Source organism: Bos indicus x Bos taurus, chromosome 6, assembly GCF_003369695.1.
Source record: "Bos indicus x Bos taurus breed Angus x Brahman F1 hybrid chromosome 6, Bos_hybrid_MaternalHap_v2.0, whole genome shotgun sequence".
NCBI classification, from domain to species: domain Eukaryota; kingdom Metazoa; phylum Chordata; class Mammalia; order Artiodactyla; family Bovidae; genus Bos; species Bos indicus x Bos taurus.
In genome coordinates, this window is record NC_040081.1 from 79910553 (window position 1) to 79932680 (window position 22128).

Below are 22128 nucleotides of genomic sequence, written 5' to 3' on the forward strand. Positions count from 1 at the left end.
ATCACCTCGTGGGAAATAGATGGGGAAACAGTAGAAACAGTGTCAGATTTTATTTTTCTGGGCTCCAAAATCACTACAGATGGTGACTGCAGCCATGAAATTAAAAGACGTTTACTCCTTAGAAGGAAAGTTATGACCAACCTAGATAGCATATTCAAAAGCAGAGACATTATTTTGCCAACCAAGGTTCATCTAGTCAAGGTTACGGTTTTTCCTGTGGTCATGTATGGATGTGAGAGTTGAACTGTGAAGAAGGCTGAGCGCCAAAGAATTGATGCTTTTGAACTGTGGTGTTGGAGAAGACTCTTGAGAGTCCCTTGAACTGCAAGGAGATCCAACCAGTCCATTCTGACGGACATCAGCCCTGGGATTTCTTCGGAAGGAATGATGCTAAAGCTGAAACTCCAGTACTTTGGCCACCTCATGTGAAGAGTTGACTCATTGGAAAAGACTCTGATGCTGGGAGGGATTGGGGCAGGAGGAGAAAGGGACGACAGAGGATGAGATGGCTGGATGGCATCACTGAATCTATGGACGTGAGTCTGAGTGAACTCCGGGAGTTGGTGATGGAGAGGGAGGCCTGGCATGCTGTGATTCATGGGGTCACAAGGAGTCGGACATGACTGAGCGACTGATCTGATCTGATCTGATGATCCTTTGTATTTCTGTGTTGTCTGTTGTGATCTCTCCATTTTCATTTCTAATTTTATTGATTTGATTTTTCTCCCTTTGTTTCTTGATGAGTCTGGATAATGGTTTGTCAATTTTATTTACCTTTTCAAAGAACCAGCTTTTGGATTTGTCGATTTTTGCCATGGTCTCTTTTGTTTCTTTTGCATTTATTTCTGCCCTAATTTTTAAGATTTCTTTCCTTCTACTAACCCTGGGGTTCTTCATTTCTTACTTTTCTAGTTGCTTTAGGTGTAGAGTTAGGTTATTTTTTTGACTTTTTTCTTGTTTCTTGAGGTATGCCTGTATTGCTATGAATTTTCCCCTTAGGACTGCTTTTACAGTGTCCCACAGGTTTTGGATTGTTGTGTTTTCATTTTCATTCACTTCTATGCAAATTTTGATTTCTTTTTTGATTTCTTTGTGATTTGTTGGTTATTCAGCAGCATGTTGTTCAGCCTCCATATGTTGGAATTTTTAATAGTATTTCTCCTGTAATTGAGATCTAATCTTACTGCATTGTGTTCAGAAAAGATGCCTGAAATTATTTCAATTTTTTGAATTTACCAAGGCTAGACTTGTGGCCCATGATGTGATCTATCCTGGAGAAGGTGTGCACTTGACAAAAGGGTGAAATTCATTGTTTTGGGATGAAATGACCTATAGATATCAATTAGGTCTAACTAGTCTATTGTATCATTTAAAGTTTGTGTTTCCTTGTTAATTTTCTGTTTAGTTGATCTGTCCATAGATGTGAGTAGGGTATTAAAGTCTCCCACTATTATTGTGTTATTGTTAATTTCCCCTTTCATACTTGTTAGCATTTGTCTTACATATTGCAGTGCTCCTATATTGGTTGCATATATATTTATAATTGTTATATCTTCTTCTTGGATTGATCCTTTGATCATTATGTAGTGACCATCTTTGTCTCTTTTCACAGCCTTTGTTTTAAAGTCTATTTTATCTGATATGAGTATTGCTACTCCTGCTTTCTTTTGGTCTCTATTTGCATGGAAAGACTTTTTCCAGCCCTTCACTTTCAGTCTGTTTGTGTCCCCTGTTTTGAGGTGGGTCTCTTGTAGACAACATATGTAGGGGTCTTGTGTTTGTATCCATTCAGCCAGTCTTTGTCTTTTGGTTGGGGCATTCAACCCATTTGCGTTTAAGGTAATTATTGATAAATATGATCCCATTGCCATTTACTCTATTGTTTTGGCTTCAAATTTATACACCCTTTTTGTGTTTCCTGTCCAGAGAAGATCCTTTAGCATTTGTTGGAGAGCTGGTTTGGTGGTGCTGAATTCTCTCAGCTTTTGCTTGTCTGTAAAGCTTTCGATTTCTCCTTCGTATTTGAATGAGATCTTTGCTGGGTACAATAATCTGGGCTGTAGGTTATTTTCTTTCATCACTTTAAGTATGTCTTGCCATTCCCTCCTGGCTGGAAGAGTTTCTATTGAAAGATCAGCTGTTATCCTAATGGGAATTCCCTTGTGTGTTATTTGTTGTTTTTCCCTTGCTGCTTTTAATATTTGTTCTTTGTGTTTGATCTTTGTGAATTTGATTAATATGTGTCTTGGGGTGTTTCGCCTTGGGTTTATCCTGTTTGGGACTCTCTGGATTTCTTCGACTTGAGTGATTATTTCCTTCCCCATTTTAAGGAAGTTTTCAACTATTATCTCCTCAAGTATTTTCTCATGGTCTGTCTTTTTGTCTTCTTCTTCTGGGACTCCTATGATTTGAATGTTTTAGCATTTAATATTGTCCTGGAGGTCTCTGAGATTGTCCTCATTTCTTTTAACTCATTTTTCTTTTATCCTCTCTGATTCATTTATTTCTACCATTGTCTTCTAATTCACTAATCCTATTTTCTGCCTCTGTTATTCTACTATTTGTTGCCTCCAGAGTGTTTTTGATCTCATTTATTGCATTATTCATTATATATTGACTCTTTTTTATTTCTTCTAGGTCCTTGTTAAACCTTTCTTGCAACTTCTTAATCCTTGTCTCCAGGCTATTTATCTGTGATTCCATTTTGATTTCAAGATTTTGGATCAATTTCACTATCATTATTCGGAATTTTTTATCAGGTAGATTCCCTATCTCTTCCTCTTTTTTTTGGTTTGGTGGGCATTTATCCTGTTCCTTTACTGGCTCAGTATTCCTCTGTCTCTTCATCTTGTTTATATTGCTGAGTTTGGGGTGTCCTTTCTGTATTCTGGCTGTTTGTGGAGTTCTCTTTATTGTGGCATTTCCTCTCTGTGTGTGGGTTTGTACAGGTGGCTTGTCAAGGTTTCTTGTTTAGGGAAGCTTGTGTTCGTGTTCTGGTGGGTGGAGCTGGATTTCTTCTCTTTGGAGTGCAATGAAGTGTCCAGTAATGAGTTATAAGATGTCTATGGTTTTGTAGTAACTTTGGGCAGCCTGTGTATTGGAGCTCAGGGCTGTGTTCCTGTGTTGCTGGAGAATTTGCTTGGTATGTCTTGCCCTGGAACTTGTTGGCCCTTGTGTGGTGCTTGGTTTCAGTGTAGGTATGGAGGCGTTTGATGAGCTCCTGTAAGTTAATGTTCCCTGGAGTCATGAGTTCCCTGGAGTCAGGGTTTGGACTTAAGCCTCCTGCTTCCAGTTATCAGTCTTATTTTTACAGTAGTCTCTAAACTTCTTCTTATATACAGCATCATCAATAAAACATCTAGGTTAAAGATGAAAAGTTTCTCCACCGTGAGGGTCACCCAGAGAGGTTCACAGTGTTACATGGAGAAAAGAAGAGGGAGGAGGGAGTTAGAGGTGACCCGAATGAGATGAGGTGGAATCAGTAGAGGAGAGAGTGGGCTAGCCAGTAATCACTTCCTTATGTGCAGTCCACAAGTGGACCGCTCAGAGATGTTCACGGAGTTATACAGAGAAGAGAAGAGGAAGGAAGGAGACAGAGGTGGCCAGGAGGATAAAAGGGGGGAATGAAAAGGAGAGAGACAGATCCAGCCAGTAATCAGTTGCCTAAGTGTTCTCCACCGTCTGGAACACACAGAAATTCACAGAGTTGGGTAGACTAGAGAGGGGTTAGGGAGGAGACACAGGCGACCTGGTGGAGAAAAAGGAGAGTCCAAAGGGGGAGAGAGCAGTCAAGCCAGTAATTTTTCTCCCTAGTGAAAAATGGGTACTGAAGATTGGGTTCTTAAAGGTACAAAATTGGTAACAAATACCTAAAAGCAAAAATTAAAAATCTAGAGTAGAATTTGGAATTTCAAAAATACAATGTTAAAGACAGGAAGAAGGAAAAGAACGAGAGAAAAAGAAAAGGAAAAAAAAAAGTCACAAAAATTATAAAGAAAATATGGGTACAAAATTGATAACAAATACCAAAAAGCAAAAGTTAAAAATCTAGAGTAGAGTTTGGAATTTGAAAAATACAATGTTAAAGAAAAGAAGAAGAAAAAGAAAGAGAAAAAACAAACAAACAAAAACAAACAAAAATTATAAAGAAAATATAGGTACAAAATTGACAACAAATACCAAAAAGCAAAAGTTAAAAATCTAAGAGTAGAGTTTGGAATTTGAAAAATACAATGTTAAAGAAAAGAAGAAGAGAAAGAAAGAAAAAAAAAGTCCCAAAAATTATTTAAAAAAAAAAATAGGTACAAAATTGATAACAAATACCAAAAAGCTATGGTAACCCACTCCAGTATTCTTGCCTGGAGAATCCCAGGGATGGGGAGCCTGGTGGGCTGCCGTCTATGGGGTCGTTCAGAGTCAGACACAACTGAAGCAACTTAGCAGCAGCAGCAACCAAAAAGCTAAAATTAAAAATCTAGAGTAGAGTTTGGAATTTCAAAAATACAATGTTAAAGAAAAGAAGAAAAAAAAAAAGAGAGAGAAAAAGAAAAAAAAAAAGGTTACAAAAATTATAAAGAATATATATATGAAGTTTGCTTTAAAAAAAAATAGGGTCTTTTTTTTTTTTGCAAAGTAATAGTAGGTTATAAAATTCAAAATTAAAGGAGTAATAGAGGACTTAAATTTTTTTAAAAAATTTAAAAAAAAAGAAAGAAAGAAAGAATGATCATAAAAATAGTAAAAATATATCTAGGATTTTCTCTGGTGTTGTGGTATTGTGGGGCAGTTCATTTTCGGCTAGTTCCTTGATCCGGCCTATATTTCTCAAAATCTATAGGCCCCTTCCTATGTGGTTTGTACTAATGACAGGGTTTTAATCTATTGCCTGTCGCTTCCAAGGCGGTTCCGTCTGTTATAGCTTCTTCTGTTTGCTGGTCTCTTCAGTGTCTGATTTCCGCCCTGATACAAAGGGGGCGGTGGTGGACACTTTTTTTTTTTTTTAGTCTCACTTGTTCAGTCACGCTTTGGGGAGGGAGGGACGCTGCAAACAAATAACACTGGCGTGTGCTTGCAGTACCTCAGCCACACTGGGCCTAACCCCCTCTCACGGCGCAGGTAGCCTCCCTGCCCACACTGCTCAGGCTCTAGATTGCTCTGCTGGGAACCATCTGAGGCCAGCCCTGGGCTGCTTGCACCTCCCAGGTCTAAGCTGCTCAGGTTCAGGCACTCGGGTAGTCCTCAGAGGCGCAGACTTGGTTGGGCCTGCGTTTTGTGCCCTTCCCAGGTCCGAGCAGCTCAGGTGATGAGGTGTTTGGCGAGCGCGGTTGCTGCGACTTATCGCCTCCCCGTGGCTCGGTTTTCTGGGTGTACAACTGGTGCACCTTCTCAGGCGAATGTTGACCGTCCAGAACCCCAAGAAGTCTTAGTTAGCAAAGAAGCCTGCTTACGGTTTTGTAGATAATGTCTCTCTGGGCTGCGATTGCCCCCTTCTGGCTCTGGCTGCCTGTCACTGGAGGGGGATGGTCTGCAGCCGGCTATCTCTGTTCAGTCCTTTGTTCTGTGCACGGGCCTGGCAGTGTCTTAGGTTAGGGCTGGCTTTTCATGTGATAGTTATCCCACAGTCTGGTTTGGTAACCCAAATTAGTTTGCTCAGGTAGCGCTCAGGGCATTCAGGCCAGATCCTCACTCTAAGCGATGCATCCTGTGCCTCCCTGCCCAGCCCCCGCTTGCTAGTGGCAGGTGCCAGTGTCTGCACTGCTTCTCTGCTGGGGGAGTTAATGTTGGGCTCATAATCTATGGGTTTTAATTGTTTATTTATTTTTCCTCCCTGTTATGTTGCCCTCTGTGCTTCCAAGGCTCGGCACAGACTCGGCTGTGAGAGTGTTTCCTGATGTTTGGAAACTTCTCTTATTTTAAGACTCCCTTCCTGGGATGGAGCTCCGTCCCTCCCTCTTTTGTCTCTTTTTTTGTCCTTTATATTTTTTCCTACCTCCTTTCGAAGACAATGGGTTGCTTTTCTGGGTGCCTGATGTCCTCTGCCGGAATTCAGAAGTTGTTTTGTGGAATTTACTCAGCGTTTAAATGTTTTTTTGATGAATTTGTGGGGGAGAAAGTGGTCTCCCCATCCTATTCCTCTGCCATCTTAGCTCCTCCCCTCTAGAATTTTAAAAGTCATCGTAAAGCACCTGGGGATGGGCTTGATTCAGCTTTCAAAAAGATCATTGTGATTGTTGTATGGTAACTGGGAAGAAAAGGAAGCTAGATTACTTAGAAGAAAGTAAGAATTCACCAACCACGGTATGAGGTTTATTTGGACTAAGATGGCAGTGGTAGAGATGTTAAAAATTCATCAACCCCAAAAAGTTTGATCTTAGAGCAAGTTTAACCTGTGAGATTCAGGTTGAGGTAAATTTTTGTCCTGAGCACTTAATTGCATTGTAATATCATTAACTGACAAAGAGTAGAGTGAGGAAAGACCAGATTTGCACTGGGATGACCCAGGGGGGTAGTACAGGGAGGGAGGTGGGAGGGGGGTTCAGGATGAGGAACATGTGTACACCCATGGCAGATTCATGTTGATGTATGGCAAAACCAATACAATATTATAAAGTAAATAAATATATATATATACACATAAACAGCAAAGTATACAAAAAAAAAAAAAAGAAAATTTCAATTAGGGTGCATTTAATGTGAGATATCTATTAGGCCTTCAACTGGGAGCTGTCAAGTAGGCAGTTGGGTGGCTGTGTCTGAAGATATTTTCAAAGTCATTGACAGTTAAAGCCATGGGGGCATGGTGAGATTATTTATGCATGCAGTTTTAAATGAAGGAATACAAACTGAGACTGAGTTTCCTAGCACTCCAGGCCTTTGAATTCAGAAGACAAACACACAGCAAAGATTATTTAAAACTTTCTCATGAAATAGGAAGAAACAGAACTGATGATGGAAAGTTTGTGAAAGAAATGTTCTGCTCTTAAAAATGAACACTAGATAAGTTTGCCATTGTGTACTGAAAGATATGTACAAAGGTGTCTTTTTTAGTATTGTTTGTAGTAGCAAAACATAAAAATCTTAAGTATACATAAACAAGATGTGGATAAATATAATCTGTTTTATTCAAACAAAAGTATATTATACAGAAAGATAAATGAGTAGATTAGAACTGTGTATACCAGCATAGATGCATCTCACAAGTACAATACTATTAATGTTATTGTTTTTATTTGTATTATGCTGCTAAGTCGCTTCAGTTGTGTCCGACTCTGTGTGACCCCATAGATGGCAGCCCACAAGGCTCCCCCGTCCCTGGGATTCTCCAGGCAAGAACACTGGAGTGGGTTGCCATTTCCTTCTCCAATGCATGAAAGTGAAAAGTGAAAGTGAAGTCGCTCAGTCACGTCCGATTCTTTGCGACCCCATGGACTGCAGCCTATCAGGCTCCTCCATCCATGGGACTTCCCAGGCAAGAGTCCTGGAGTGGGGTGCCATTGTCTTCTCCTATTTGTATTATACTTTATGCTAAACTATTTATGAATTATATTAACTCTACTTATGTACAAATTTCCTTTCATTCTTTATTATTGAAAGAAAGTAAGATATTAAATTTTGACCATATTTTGATTTTTTAAATATAATATTTAGATTTATAATTATGCTTACAGGTATTTTTTATAAGATAAAAATAGGCAATTGTTATATATTAATTTTGATAAATCCAACATGAATATAGTAAGCTATGATTTTCTTGCCTAGTTTATGATATATGGCTTCAAAAGAAGTCATCTTGGTGGGCCAGAGTTAATAACAAATCTGAATGGAGTCAGAAATAGGGATACCAAGATTTAATACACTGGGAAGAGTCACTATACTATTGTTGGTTTAAAAATGAAGAGGGCTACCTGGCAAATAATTAAAGTGGCCTCTAGGAACTGATAGCCATCCAGGAAATAGGGATCTCTGTCATAAAAGCTAAAAAGTGAATTCTGCCAACAAGACTGAAGGTGGAAGTAGATTTCCTCAGAAGTCTAGATGAGAATTCAATGTAGCTGATACCTTATTCTAAACTTGGATACTCTGAGTAGAGAATCCAGCCAAATTATATCTTTGAGCTCATAAATAATTGCTGTTTTAAGCTGCTAAGTTTGTGGTAATTTGTTGCACATTGATATAACATGGTTCAAGGTTTGTTATCCAGCTGATCAGAATGTCATTGTGACAGTCACTCTAACAACAAGAAATATTGATAAGGACTGCTGAAAACTTCTTTCCAACGTGCACCTATCGACATCATAGTTTCCCACTGTTCTATCCCCTTGCTGACATCAAAGAACAGAATATTGGCATTTTGTTTTTAAAATATGGAAAATCAATATAGTATTTGGGTGAAAAAATGTGAGAGAATCCAGATATATCATTAATCATATCACTCTTAGATACAGTAATCAGGAACTCCTTTCCTTGGCATTCTATATCTATGTCCTTTTCCAATGGGAGAGGAATATGTGGGACCAAGAGGATGCACCTAATGGAGCCCATGACATTTATACCATAAGTTGGCCTCTTAAGGCCCCTACATTTTCTGCCTAAATTTGCTCAAGTTATATATCTTTTGGGGACATTTTTGCCCAAGAATGGGCCAAACACTGAGGTGCATACTTGTAACCCTAGGAGATTGTATAAAGGGTATGTGAATGGTTGGAATTGGGGATGGGAAGAGAAGGACCAATTCAACATGTACTTAAACCTTCTACTGAACAAATCTAATGTTTCTAAGAATTAGAAATTGGACCCCATACTTCCAGGACATTATAAATTATATTAATCACAGTAATGAGAGAACACATTTAGGTTACCAGTTTGTATGACAGATTTATTGCAACAATGGCTGCAATTATTCACCATTACCATGTCAGCATCACTCACAATATGACTTTTAGTCCCTTCTATTAAGAGTTGGTGTTGGTTTCCCCAACCTTGAATATAAGGTAGCCTAGTATCTTGCTCTGACAAATAGAATGTGGGACAAGGAATCATAAACCAGATCTAAGCCTGGGCTTCATGAATTCTTGAATGCTTGTGCTCATTTATTTGCACTCCTGATTCCACCAAGGCCAGAACTTTCTGATGAAGCATGAGAACATATAGAGCAGAGAGGAGTGGCTACAGCCCTGAACATTCTGGCCAGTCCAGCAATCCACCAGCTCACCTTAGCTGTTTGAATGAAACTAGCCAAGCAAGGTCAACCCCAGCCCAGCTAAGCAGAAATCCCAAGCCAAAAAAATGTTGGCTATATTTTCCCATAAAAATAAATTGCTTGTTCTTTTATTTGTGTTTTAGCAGTCTTTTGTGTATAGAAAATGTAAAAGACTCTAAAATAACATGATATAATTATTCATAGTGCACTCATTCTGGCAAAGATACTCTGGCAGCAAATATGTAATATTCATGCCTTGCTTTGTTTTGGTGTTGTCTTTTTCCTTAATATTAATAGTTACAACTATGTTTAATGAGGTGTTAACCATGCACAAATCATTATAGTACTTTATAAACATAATCTTACTTACACACTAGCCACCACCTACAAAAATCACACATACACACACACACAAACCATAAGTTAGATTCTTTATTAGCTCACTTTACAAAAGAAGATTCTGAATATAAGTAAGTAGAAAGATAGGTTTTAAATTGTTTTATTCCAAATAGCCTTTGTGCCATATCCTGCTTATATCACTAAATTCATAGATTCCTTTTTTCAAATAGTTCATCACATTCTTATAAAAATAAATAAATAAAGGTAGTCCTTGATGGGGCTGTTTATAAAACACTCCAAAAAAAAAAAAAAAAGAACACTTGGAGGGTTATGCTTTATTCCCATCACACACTGGTACATCCAACCAGGTATATGAGTGAAGGGAAATAAAATGTCACATTCACCAGAAAGGTTGAAGTAACAGAAATTCCCCAGTCCCTTATAAAATCCCTCAAATTGAAATTACATCTGACACTGATGCTTGTATTCTCAGTTTTTTTTTAATTCATATAATAATCAAGTTCAGAAAACAATACCATTATTTCATTTTATATTATTTCAGCAACCATGTGTTAAAAGGCCCCATAGAAGCAAAAAGAAACAAGATAATGATTCTTCTCTTGAAAACTCTAACTGGATGAGAATTTGCCTTGAACACTTGAATTTCAAAAAATGTGAAACCTCAAGAAATGGTGATTTATAAAAATATTCTGGATTCCCATGTTTTCAACATAGACATCTCAGAAAAAGGTGGAATATTTAAGATAGCAATGAAAACAACAAAACATCTTAGAGAAATCATTTGTACTTAAGTGAATATGATATCGAAGAAATGATAGCCTGAATATTAGCAAAGTACCAGAAAAATACAAGGCAGGTCAGGATTGTGTAGAAAAATTTAAAGATTGAAATTTCTTAAAAGATATCTCTGTAGATTTATTATGAACCTGAACTGAATATTCCTCAGAAATTTCCAATCTACTCAGAGCTTTAACAAGTTCAAATGTAAGGTCAAGTGATGTGATTCAATACCAATGATTCTTAGCAAGACTAACTTTTGTGTATTTTTAGAATAAAATTTTTAAATTTTATCACCAGAAAATAAGGTTTGAAATTTTGAAACACTTGAGGCTTATTAATGGAAACAATACAACTCCCTATAATTCATTAATTCTGTTTCTCCTTATCTCTCTTATTCTGCTTTTTAACAGGAATAAAGGGAAAGAGAACTGAGCCGTATCCCTGAGACTATATTAGGAGGCAGTAGACTGAGGGGATATAGCAATAAAAGCTTTTGAGACAGATGTTAGTTCAGATCCTGCCTTCAATACACAATGACAGTGAATGTATGAAATTTATTTCTGTGAGACTAAAATTCCTCTACCATAAACGTGAAACACTAGCTTTTGAGGAGGCTCAAATAAAACAATATATTTTCAGTATTTATTATAATACCTGTCATTTGGTAATCGATAAATAAATATTGCCTATTGATGACAGAAAAAGGATTCTAAATTAAATAAATAGATGAGTGAAATTATTTCTTACCACGTTCTAGCTGCAGGCCTACTCGAGAAGGATACCACTGTGGACCTATTCAATGAAAAATGACATTTAATTGTAAGCACAGGTGTAAACATATTTTAAAAGCAATATTTTCCATTAGAAGATAGATTAGATCTCAGAAGGTGATTAAAAATGATTATCCAGTATTAGAAATGGAGACAGTAGTTTTCCTTTACAGGATAAGCACTATGGATAATTCTGGAAGAAAGCATGATGGGCTGGTGCTTTAGGGATGGTGATTTTCTGCTTTTTGGTCTAGGAACTTGTTACCCAGATGAATTCAATTTGTGGACATGTAATAAAATAAGTGACCTATGTATAGTGGTGATTTAGTTGCTAAGTTGTGTCCAATTTTTGTGATCCCATGGACGGTAGCCTGCCAGGCTCCTCTGTCCATGGAGTTTCCCAGGCAAGCATATTGGAGTGGGTTTCCATATCCCTATCCATGGTATCTTCCTGACCCAGGAAGTGAACTCAGGTATCCTGCATTGCAGGTAGATTCTTTACTGACTGAACTATAAGGGAAGTTGACCCATGTATAGCTTGTGCAATTTGAAAATTATTCTTAAAAAAAAAAAAAAAAAAGTCTTAGATAGCTTCATTTAAAACTGGAGAACTGTGACCTCATTCAAAATTTATTTAAAATTAACATGTGGAACTGAGTTATTTTCTCTATCAGGAATAAGCCACTCTATCAGAATAGTATGTACTATTGACTTTTAGTATTATGAGCAAATTAATTATAGCAGAAATATAACGTTACTGTCTTCTACATATAATACTATTAGTAATAAGTAGAATACTAAAATTTCTGTATGATTAGAAAAATCAAAATACCTTTATTATATGCTAAAACTGAAACTTTAGAAAATGAAGATCATGGCATCCGGTCCCATCACTTCATGGGAAATAAATGGGGAAACAGTGGAAACAGTGTCAGACTTTATTTTTTGGGGCTCCAAAATCACTGCAGATGGTGACTGCAGCCATGAAATTAAAAGACACTTACTCCTTAGAAGGAAAGTTATGACCAACCTAGATAGCATATTCAAAAGCAGAGACATTACTTTGCCAACAAAGGTCCATCTAGTCAAGGCTATGGTTTTTCCAGTGGTAATATACGGATGTGAGAGTGGACTGTGAAGAAGGCTGAGTGCCGAAGAATTGATGCTTTTGAACTGTGGGTTGGAGAAGACTCTTGAGAGTCCCTTGGACTGCAAGGAGATCCAACCAGGCCATTCTGAAGGAGATCAGCCCTGGGATTTCTTTGGAAGGAATGATGCTAAAGCTGAAACTCCAGTATTTTGACCACCTCATGCGAAGAGTTGACTCATTGGAAAAGACTCTGATGCTGGGAGGGATTGGGGGCAGGAGGAGAAGGGGATGACAGAGGATGACATGGCTGGATGGCATCACTGACTCGATGGACGTGAGTCTGAGTGAACTCCTGGAGTTGGTGATGGACAGGGAGGCCTGGCGTGCTGCCATTCATGGGGTCGCAAAGAGTCGGACACGACTGAGCGACTGAACTGAACTAAACTGAACTGAAAGCTGAAACACCAGTACTTTGGCCACCTCATGCAAAGAGTTGACTCATTGGAAAAGACTCTGATGCTGGGAAGGATTGGGGGCAGGAGGACAAGGGGATGACAGAGGATGAGATGGCTGGATGGCATCACTGACTCGATGGACATGAGTCTGAGTGAACTCCTAGAGTTGGTGATGGACAGGGAGGTCTGTGGCATGCTGCGATTCATGGGGTCACAAAGAGTCAGACACGACTGAGAGACTGAACTGAACTGAACACACATCCATAATAAAAAAGTTGATTCACAATTATCAGAATATTTTTATTTTCTCTTAAAATGAATTCTTTATTATTACTTTAAAGGCTGTATTGAAAATTTAATTTTTAACTTTGAGGTACAATTTTAAGCAAATTCAATTCATATATAATAATTTAAGAGTACTGACAAAAGAATACTACACAATTGCTATTTCTTTTTCAAAACATTACTTTCTAAATTGTCAGTAAGAGTAATGATAATGTAATACAACTGAATTGCAGTCAATTCTATCTAAATTTACTGCAAAAATTCCTGCAACTTACACATGCAAGTTCTCATGAATAAATAACTCATAAGTTAAAACTTATAATCAATAGTTAAACTTTATTAAGATTACATCTAAACAAAATTTAATAATAGTGTGGCAAATGAGGAATACACAAACATTTAACTCTGACATTTGATTTTTTTAATTGTATTTACTACTAATTGTTTTATTTATATAGCCATTTGTTGTTCTGAAATGCATGCTAAAATTGTTTGTTGAAAAGAATTTTTAAATAGCTATACTTATTAATCATACTGAAAATATGCTGCCAAAGAAGTATGATGGAAACAAATGCAAAGAGATATCTACAGTTTAAAATGAGTTTGCAATTATGGATATAGAAGAAAATATAAAACTTATGAAAATCCATTTATATTTGACAAATAATCATTGACCACCTCTGATTATACATGTTGTCAAGTTCAGTCCATTTTAGTAATATTGGTGTAAGACATTATTTTCAATAGCACTTTATGAGGTTTTTGGGCTTCTTTGGTGGCTCAAATGGTAAAGAATCTGCCTGCAATGCAGGAGACCCAGGTTTGATCCATGGGTTGGGAAGATCCCTTGGAGAAGGAAATGGCTACCCAATATAATATTCTTGCCTGGAAAATTCAAAGCATAGAGGAGCCTGGCAGGCTACAGTCCATGGGGTTGCAAAGAGTCAGACATGACTGGCTGAATTTCACTTCACTTTTTTCACATTTATAGCATCTTTTTAATAGTGGGAAATATCAGTGCAAAATTAATTCAATCATTCTAGGCAAAGAGATCTATCTGTGACCTAGATGAGTCAATTCTGGCTGTATCCACAATGATCAATCAGATAGTTTAGAAGCTGTTAATGCCTTCAAGGAAAACTACTTCCTTTCAATCCTCTCAATAAGAATAAACTATAAGTCTGAGTTCAGTTCAGTTGCTCAGTTGTGTCCAACTCTGACCCGATGAACCACAGCATGCCAGGCCTCCCTGTCCATCACCAACTCCTGGAGTCCACCCAATCCCATGTCCATCGAGTCGATGATGTCATCCAACCATCTCATCCTCTGTCACCTCCTTCTCCTCCTGCCCTCAATCTTTCCCAGCATCAGAGTCTTTTCAAATGAGTCAGCTCTTCACAGAAAAATAAAGTCAGCCATTGTTTCCACTGTTTCTCCGTCTATTTGCCTTGAAGTGATGGGACCGGATGACATAATCTTAGTTTTCTGAATGTTAAGCTTTAAGCTATAACTATAAATCTACTTATGAAATAAACATGGCATTTAAAGGTTGTAATCTTTGAACACTGTGTCCCAGAGAAAGAGAGTTACTAACTGCTATGTAAACCTTTAGATTAGTTTCAATTCTGTTTTCAAAGAGCAAAACATACATTTTCTGATATTCTCTATGCTTGTTGAGCTTAGATGGAATAGGCTGGAAAAACATCAGGAAAAATAGTTTATAAAGGATAAGGATATACATTGCATAATGAATTTTAGCATGTGTGAATAGTCCTGAAAATTATAATACTGAGTACATTGAACTCTGACGGCTGGCTCACAGCCGAATTATGGCTATGTAGTAGCTCTAATGCATCTACTAGTATCTTAAATTATTTAAAATGTTGAACTCGACTAGTATAATACCTATTATATTCTACCATGATTTAGAGTTCTATCCTTGATGATTGGAAGACTTCATAAACTATGCAATAACATCCCAAATAAGTAGTGTCTGCATACAATTCAAATATATTTATTTTACTAAAATAGGTTTTTCTGAATTTCTGGTTGTGACCATAATATGTTTAAAGATAGAATTAGTGTTATTATCAGCACTATATAAAGGGGTAGAATAGAGTAGAATAAAGTAGAAATGGATTGTCATGGCACTGGATGCAATATATTAGGATAAATTCTAGATAGACAAGTTCAGTATTGTTTCTTCAATGTTTTGTTTCAATAGCTTAAATTGTATAGATACATTTTTGTTTTTAGCTTAAATTGTATAGATACATTTTTGTTTTTATTTGACTACTGTACATTCTTTATTATGAATCATAGTCAAAAAAGTTGGCGACTAAAATGACAACTATGTGTGTGTGTGTATATATATGTGTATATGTATATATATATATACATATATATATATATATACTGCATTTTATTGCAAAATAAATAATTTTTTTTCTAAAGCTCTCTATTATAGAGGTTTTGCACAAAAATTAACATTAATGGTTGAATTAAATCCTATAATATAAAACAGATTTAAAAGGTTTGAGTGTTTTTTTCCTTCAAGAAGATTTGTTCTTAAATTTTGAAAGATTAAGGAACAGGGTAATGATATAAATTATATCGGATTTCAGCCATCTAAAATATTCAACAAGTTTTACAAAGGAGATGAGAGTCTTGAAGACGAGCACAGTGGCCAGCCATTGGAAGTTGACAATGACCATTTGAGAGCAATCAACAAAGCTGATCCTTTTACAACTACGTGATAAGTTGCCTAAGAGCTCAATGTCAACCACTCTAGAGTCGTTCAGCATTTGAACAGGTGAAACAGCCCGATAAGTGGGTTCCTCGTGAGCTGACTGAAAACCAAAGCAATCATCATTTTGAAGTGTCATCTTCTCTTACTCTAAGCAACAACAGTGAAAAATTTCTTGATTGGTTTGTGACATGCAACAAAAAGTGGATATGACAATTGGCAATGAACAGCTCACTGGTTAGACCAGGAAGAAACTCCAAAATACTTCCAAAGCCAAACTTGCACCCAAAAAATAAAAGATCATAATCACTCTTTGGTGGTCTGCTGCTGGTCTGATCCACTACAGCTTTATGAATCTTGGCAAAACCATTATATCTGAGAAGTAGGCTCAGCAAATCGATGAGATGCACAGAAAACTGCAATTCATGCAGCCAGCACTGGTTAACAGAAAGACCCCAATTCTTCCCCATTACAATGCCCAACCTCAGGTCACAAAACCAATGCTTCAAAAGTTGAACAAATTGGGCTACAGAGTTTTGCCTCATCTGCCAAATTCACCTGACCTCTCACCAACCCCTTCTTCAAGTATCTCGACAATTTTTTGCAGAGAAAATATTTCCGCCACCAGCAGGAGGCAGAAAATGCTTCCCAAGAGTTCACTGAACCCTAAAGCATGGATTTTTATGCTACAGGAATAAATAAACTTATTTCTGTTGGCAAAAATGTGTTGATTTTAATGGTTCCTATTAATACTTTGATTAATATAGGTGTGTTTGAGCCTAGTTATAATGATTTAAAATTTGCAGTCCAAAACCACAGTTACATTCAAATCAATCTAATATGATTAGAATTCTTCTTCTAGAATGTTTATCAGCAGTATAAATTTTAACTTAAATACTTAAATTCATGTCTCCAGATATTCAATTTTAGAAATAAAAGTCAGCAATAGAATTTTTTTTTTTAAATAATGAAAGTCAGAAATCTTTATTGAGTCACTGATGGCATGTGTTCTGTATTTGTGTTTATGAGAAGCAGGAAGTGTTAGGCACTCAGTCATGTCCAACTTTTTGCAATCCCAGGGACTGAAAACTTAGTGTCAGTTAGTATTAATAGTTAGATCGTACAGACTAAAGCTTACATAGGTTAAATTATTTAATACACTATAATTTATAAGGTATTAAAATTATTTTTCATCTATATTAATTACAGATGGAATTGAATACTAACTGAAACCTATATTCATAGTAATACTGAAAGAGGAAAAATTTAGGAGAAAAAATACTGAAGGAATTTTCAAAAATAATAGTATCCTTCATGACCTAAAACATATCACGTCTCATACTTAAGACTTGGTAAACCTACCACCTAACCTCTACCCTTTTTATTTGATCACTAATCCTGCTAGGAAGAAGAGGGCTTCCCAGGTGACACTAGTGGTAAAGATTCTGCCTGCCAATGCAAGAGACGCAAGAGACATGAGTTTGATCTCTGGGTCAGGAAGATCTCCAGGAATGGGGAATGGCAACCTGCTTCAATATTCTAGCCTGGAAAATTCCATGAAAAAAGGAGCTTGGCAGGCTACTGATCATGGAACTGCAAAGAGTTAGACATAATTTAATGACTGAGCACACACATTAGGAGGCATAAATTTCGAGAACAGTTAAGGATTAATTAAAGAAACCATTTCACTAATGTGGTGGAATATTCCTGGTGGACCATGCAGAACATTTGGGGAAAGAAAACAGTGATAAATTTTTGTTGTCTACATCTTGGGTGCTTTGTGACTGCTGTGATGAGATAGGATGAAGAGTAGAAAGAAATAGAATTCTGTTCTTAAAAGTATGCTATGCAGGGCTGGCATCAGTGACATTAATAACCTCAGATATGCATATGACACCACCCTTACGTCAGAAAGCAAAGAGGAACTAAAGAGCTTCTTGATGAAGATGAAAGAGGAGAGTGAAAAAGCTGGCTTAAAAACTCAAAATTCAAAAAACAAAGATGCCAGTCCAGGTTCGATGCACGATACTGGATGCTTGTGGCTAGTGCACTGGGACGACCCAGAGGGATGGTATGGGGAGAGAGGAGGGAGGAGGGTTCAGGATGGGGAACACATGTATACCTGTGATGGATTCATTTTGATATTTGGCAAAACTAATACAATTATGTAAAGTTTAAAAATAAAATAAAATTAAAAAAAAAAACAAAAAAAAACGAAGATCATGGCAAGTGGTCTCATCACTTCATGGCAAATAGATGGGAAACAATGGCAACTATGACAGACGTTATTTTCTTGGGCTCCAAAATCACTGCAGATGGTGACTGCAGCCATGAAATTAAAAGATGCTTGCTCCTTGGAAGAAAAGCTATGACCAACCTAGACAGCATACTAAAAAGCAGAAACATTACTTTGCCAACAGAGGTCCGTCTAGTCAAGGCTATATAAATGTGCTGATATTATAAATGTTCATTTTTTCAAATAAAATAATTATATATATATATATAAAACAATATAGATTCATTTTAAAGTTAAAAAAGAAAAAATGGATTAAAATAGTTACATCAATGTATGAATAACATAACCTTAATACAAAAGAAACATTTATGTTTCAGAATTTTATTTGTAATGATAAAGTCTGGCAAAGTGTGAATATGTACTAAAGTTATTATATTGCAAAATCTTTTAATTATATTCCTTGTGTGAAAATTAATAAAGGAAGGATATCACCAATAGTTGATTAAGATGTTTGAGATTTTGATGATAAATTGTTGAGCATAGAATACTATATTTCACATTCAATGGACTTTTTTCTTACCACAGAAAATGACATTAGTAAAACAAATGCTGAAATAAACATAATTAGAAGGCCATTAAGATCCTATAGGAAAGAAACATTAAAAAAAATCTTTAACTCATGAAACAAACTTGATTTAATCTAAAATGACTTCCTGAAATGAACTAAAATAACTGCAATTGTAATTGAAAAACAATTGTCAATCCAATAGTTATTAGGTGCATTTCAAATGACATCCCATTTCAGGATAATCTTGTAAGGCCAGCAAATAAAATGAGTGTATTGTGAAATAAATTAAAGAAACTACAAGCACAAAGTAAAATAAAAAACTTAATTTTCCAAAAAAGAGATGGTAGTAGTCTGCTATGCTTAAATTCTATGAAACCATATCTGAGCTTTGAATATATATTTACATGCAACACTTTGGTGAAAACAGGCAAGAGGCAGTTCATAGAAAACATCAAGCATGGTGACTGTTCTTGAAATGTTGTTTTTCATGTGATGATTCTGAAATATTGTATACATTTTATCTAAAGAAAAAGATTTAGAGGAAAATGAAAATTATTTTTAAATCCTGAAAAATTATTAAATAGAACACAAAGTATTAAAAACACCATTAGGGTTATTTGGAAGAAGGAATATTTGTACAAGGTCGAATTTCTTTGAAAGTAGTTTAACCACTGTTTTACTCTCATGCATGGGTGAGTGCTCAATCATGTCTGACTCTTTACAACCCCATGGACTATAGCCTGTCAGACTCCTCTATACCTGTGGCGGATTCATGTTGATGTATGGCAAAACCAATACAATATTGTAAAGTAATTAACCTCCAATTAAAATAAATTTATATTAAAAAGTAAAGAATACTAGATAAATTTCCATTTCCTTCTCCAGGGGATCTTCCCCACTCATGGATGGAACCCATGTCTCTTCATCTCCTGCATTGGTAGGCAGGTTCTTTACCACTGAACCACCCAGGATGCCCTGGTTTCCTCTCACAAGCTAAGCTAAGCTAAGCCACTTCAGTCGTGTCTGACTCTGTGCGACCCCATAGATGGCAGCCCACCAGGCTCCCCTGTCCCTGGGATTCTCCAGGCAAGAATATTGGAGTGGGTTGCCATTTCCTTCTCCAGTGCATGAAATTGAAAAGCGAAAGTGAAGTCATTCAGTCATAGACATGTGTTAATGTGAATGTTTAGAAGATAATGTAGCATAAATAGCTGTATTTTGTGAGAAGGCAGACTGAAAAACTTTTAACCAACATATCACTTCTCAAAAAAATATTAATTCAGTTCAGTTCAGTTCAGTCGCTCAGTTGTGTCTGACTTTTTGCGACCCCATGAATTATTATTAAAAAATGAATACCTGAAACTTTGCATTAGCTTTTGTCAATTATCCTAATAGTATATATTTTTAATCCTTGGTAAAGGTAAATTAAGAAAAATGATTGGGATAATAAGCATAAACTGCTACACATAGCAAGCATAATACTTACGCATAATAAACTGATAAATAATTTTTCATCATAGCAATATAATAAATAATTTTTCAATACTTTTACTTTATTCATGCTATACTGTAAATGTCTTTGAAATATATCTACTATTAATCATATGTGTGTCCATAAAGTTCTTACAGGCTGTTGCATAACATCTTACTGGAAACTTTTTGGCCAACCCAATATACGAACAATAAAAAAAGTAAGGACAAGTATGATTAAATTATAGGTCTAAATTTAATCAATTTAGTGATTTACTTTGATTTGATGTAATGGCTAATCTTGTCTAGCACCTAAGGATCTCAATTCTCAATTTACTAACTTTCTAATGTACCTTTTTTTTTCTGAGTGTTTTCAGTCAGTAAATATCATGATAAAGAGGAGGAGTAAAATAAAAACAGTAAGTGCAGGAAAAGGAAAATGAATATATGTAGCCACTCTTATTCTTCAATTCCCTGATTGTTTTAAGTTTTACCTGGGAGTTTTATTTTATTTATTTATTATTTATTAACATATAGTTGATGAACAATATAATATATGTTAAATATATACAATATAGTTATTCACAGTTTAAGGGTTGAGCTCCATTCTTAGTTATTATAAAATATTGGCTATATTCCCTATGTTTCAGAGTATATCCTTGTAGTTTATTTTATATATAATAGTTTGTACCTCTTAATCCCCTATCTTTATGTTGCCCCTCTCCCTTTCTGCTCCTGCTTGGTAACCACTGGTTTGTTCTCCATATTTATGAGTCTGCTTTGCTGTTGTTGTTATATTCACTAGTTTGTTGTGTTTTTTTAGATCCACATATAAGTAATATCATAGAGCATTTTTCTTTCTGGCTTATTACACTTCTCATAATAACCTCCAAGTGCATCCATGTTGCTACATGTGACAAAATTTCATTCTTTCTTATGCCTGTTTCCATTTTATATCTCTATATCACATCTTTATCCATTTATTTGTTGGTAGATATTTATGTTGCTTGCATATCTTGGCTATTGAAGCAAATGTAGCTTTGTAGAAATTATATTACTTCTATAAAAATAACAAATTAAAATAGATAAGAAAGCTGATGAACTCTATTCATAATTAGTTTGTGACTCTTCATAGTCAATGATTGTATTTGTTTGGAAATTACATTTCCATTATCATGATTCACTGTATTAACATTGATAATAAATAAAGCCTCCAAGGTATGTTTATGATATAAATAGTCAATAATATGCTCAATCATCAGTGCTTTTTTAAAAATAAACATTGGAAATGTAGCATACAATGTAATAAATTATCAAAGCCCAAGATTAATTTTAAGGAGCATTAGATGTATAAAGTGTCTCATTAACTTTATCACCTAAATTTATTCAAAAACGAGTAAAGATGTAAAATAAAAAATCAAAAACATGAGAAAATGTTGATGGTACTATAAACATTGTTTCATTTGATAAAGTACCAAATAAAATGTATAGAAATGAAACAATTTTATGGCAATAAAAATGTAATGGAATGATGGTATAGCCAGTTAGACTAAGCAGAAGAATTTGTCAATTAGAGAATGAACCAGAATAAATTTCTCAGAAAGTAGAAAATTAAAAGGAATAAGAGAATATAAAAAGCAAATTACGTGTGCATGCTAAATCGCTTGAGTCATGTCTGACTCTTTACAACCCTATGAACTGTAGCCCATCAGTCTCCTCTGTCCATGGGATTCTCCAAGCAAGAATACTGGAGTGGGTTTCCATCCTCTCCTCCAGAGGATCTTCCCAACCCAAAGATCTCTTATGTCTTATCTCTTAGGTCTCCTGCATTGGAAGGCAGGTTCTTTACCACTAGTGCCACCTGGGAAGCCCTCAAAAAAAAAAAAAAAAGAAAAAAAAGAAAGAATGAAAGAAAATTGAATGATATTCTATGTATTAGGTATCCTTAAGCATAAACAAAGAATTCCATCAACTGTAATGGTAAACTGCATGTTCTACCCAAAACTTCCTTCTGAGGACAACTAGGAAAGTATAACAAAATATTTTATCAAAATCTCCATAGAGTTAGTAACAAAGTGTAGTATTAGAAAGCTAATATTTGGGAGGAAGGGAACCCCAGAAAGTCGAGCCCAGAAACTGAAGCCATATTCCCCTAGAGACATCTGCTTA

The 22128-nt window shown here is 35.8% G+C and overlaps 1 protein-coding gene across 3 annotated transcripts in view; it reads right to left on the reverse strand.

The window, feature by feature from the left end:
• TECRL (trans-2,3-enoyl-CoA reductase like) overlaps positions 1 to 22128 on the reverse strand; it is a 143345-nt gene that overhangs the window by 58244 nt on the left and 62973 nt on the right. For 2 of the 3 annotated variants that reach the window (XM_027544614.1, XM_027544616.1), the window contains exon 3: positions 11087 to 11131. The exons of the other annotated variant lie outside the window; for it this stretch is intronic. In XM_027544614.1, coding sequence (XP_027400415.1) covers positions 11087 to 11131 — 45 coding nt within the window. The remainder of the gene's footprint in view (positions 1 to 11086; positions 11132 to 22128) is intronic. 3 annotated transcript variants of the gene reach the window in all.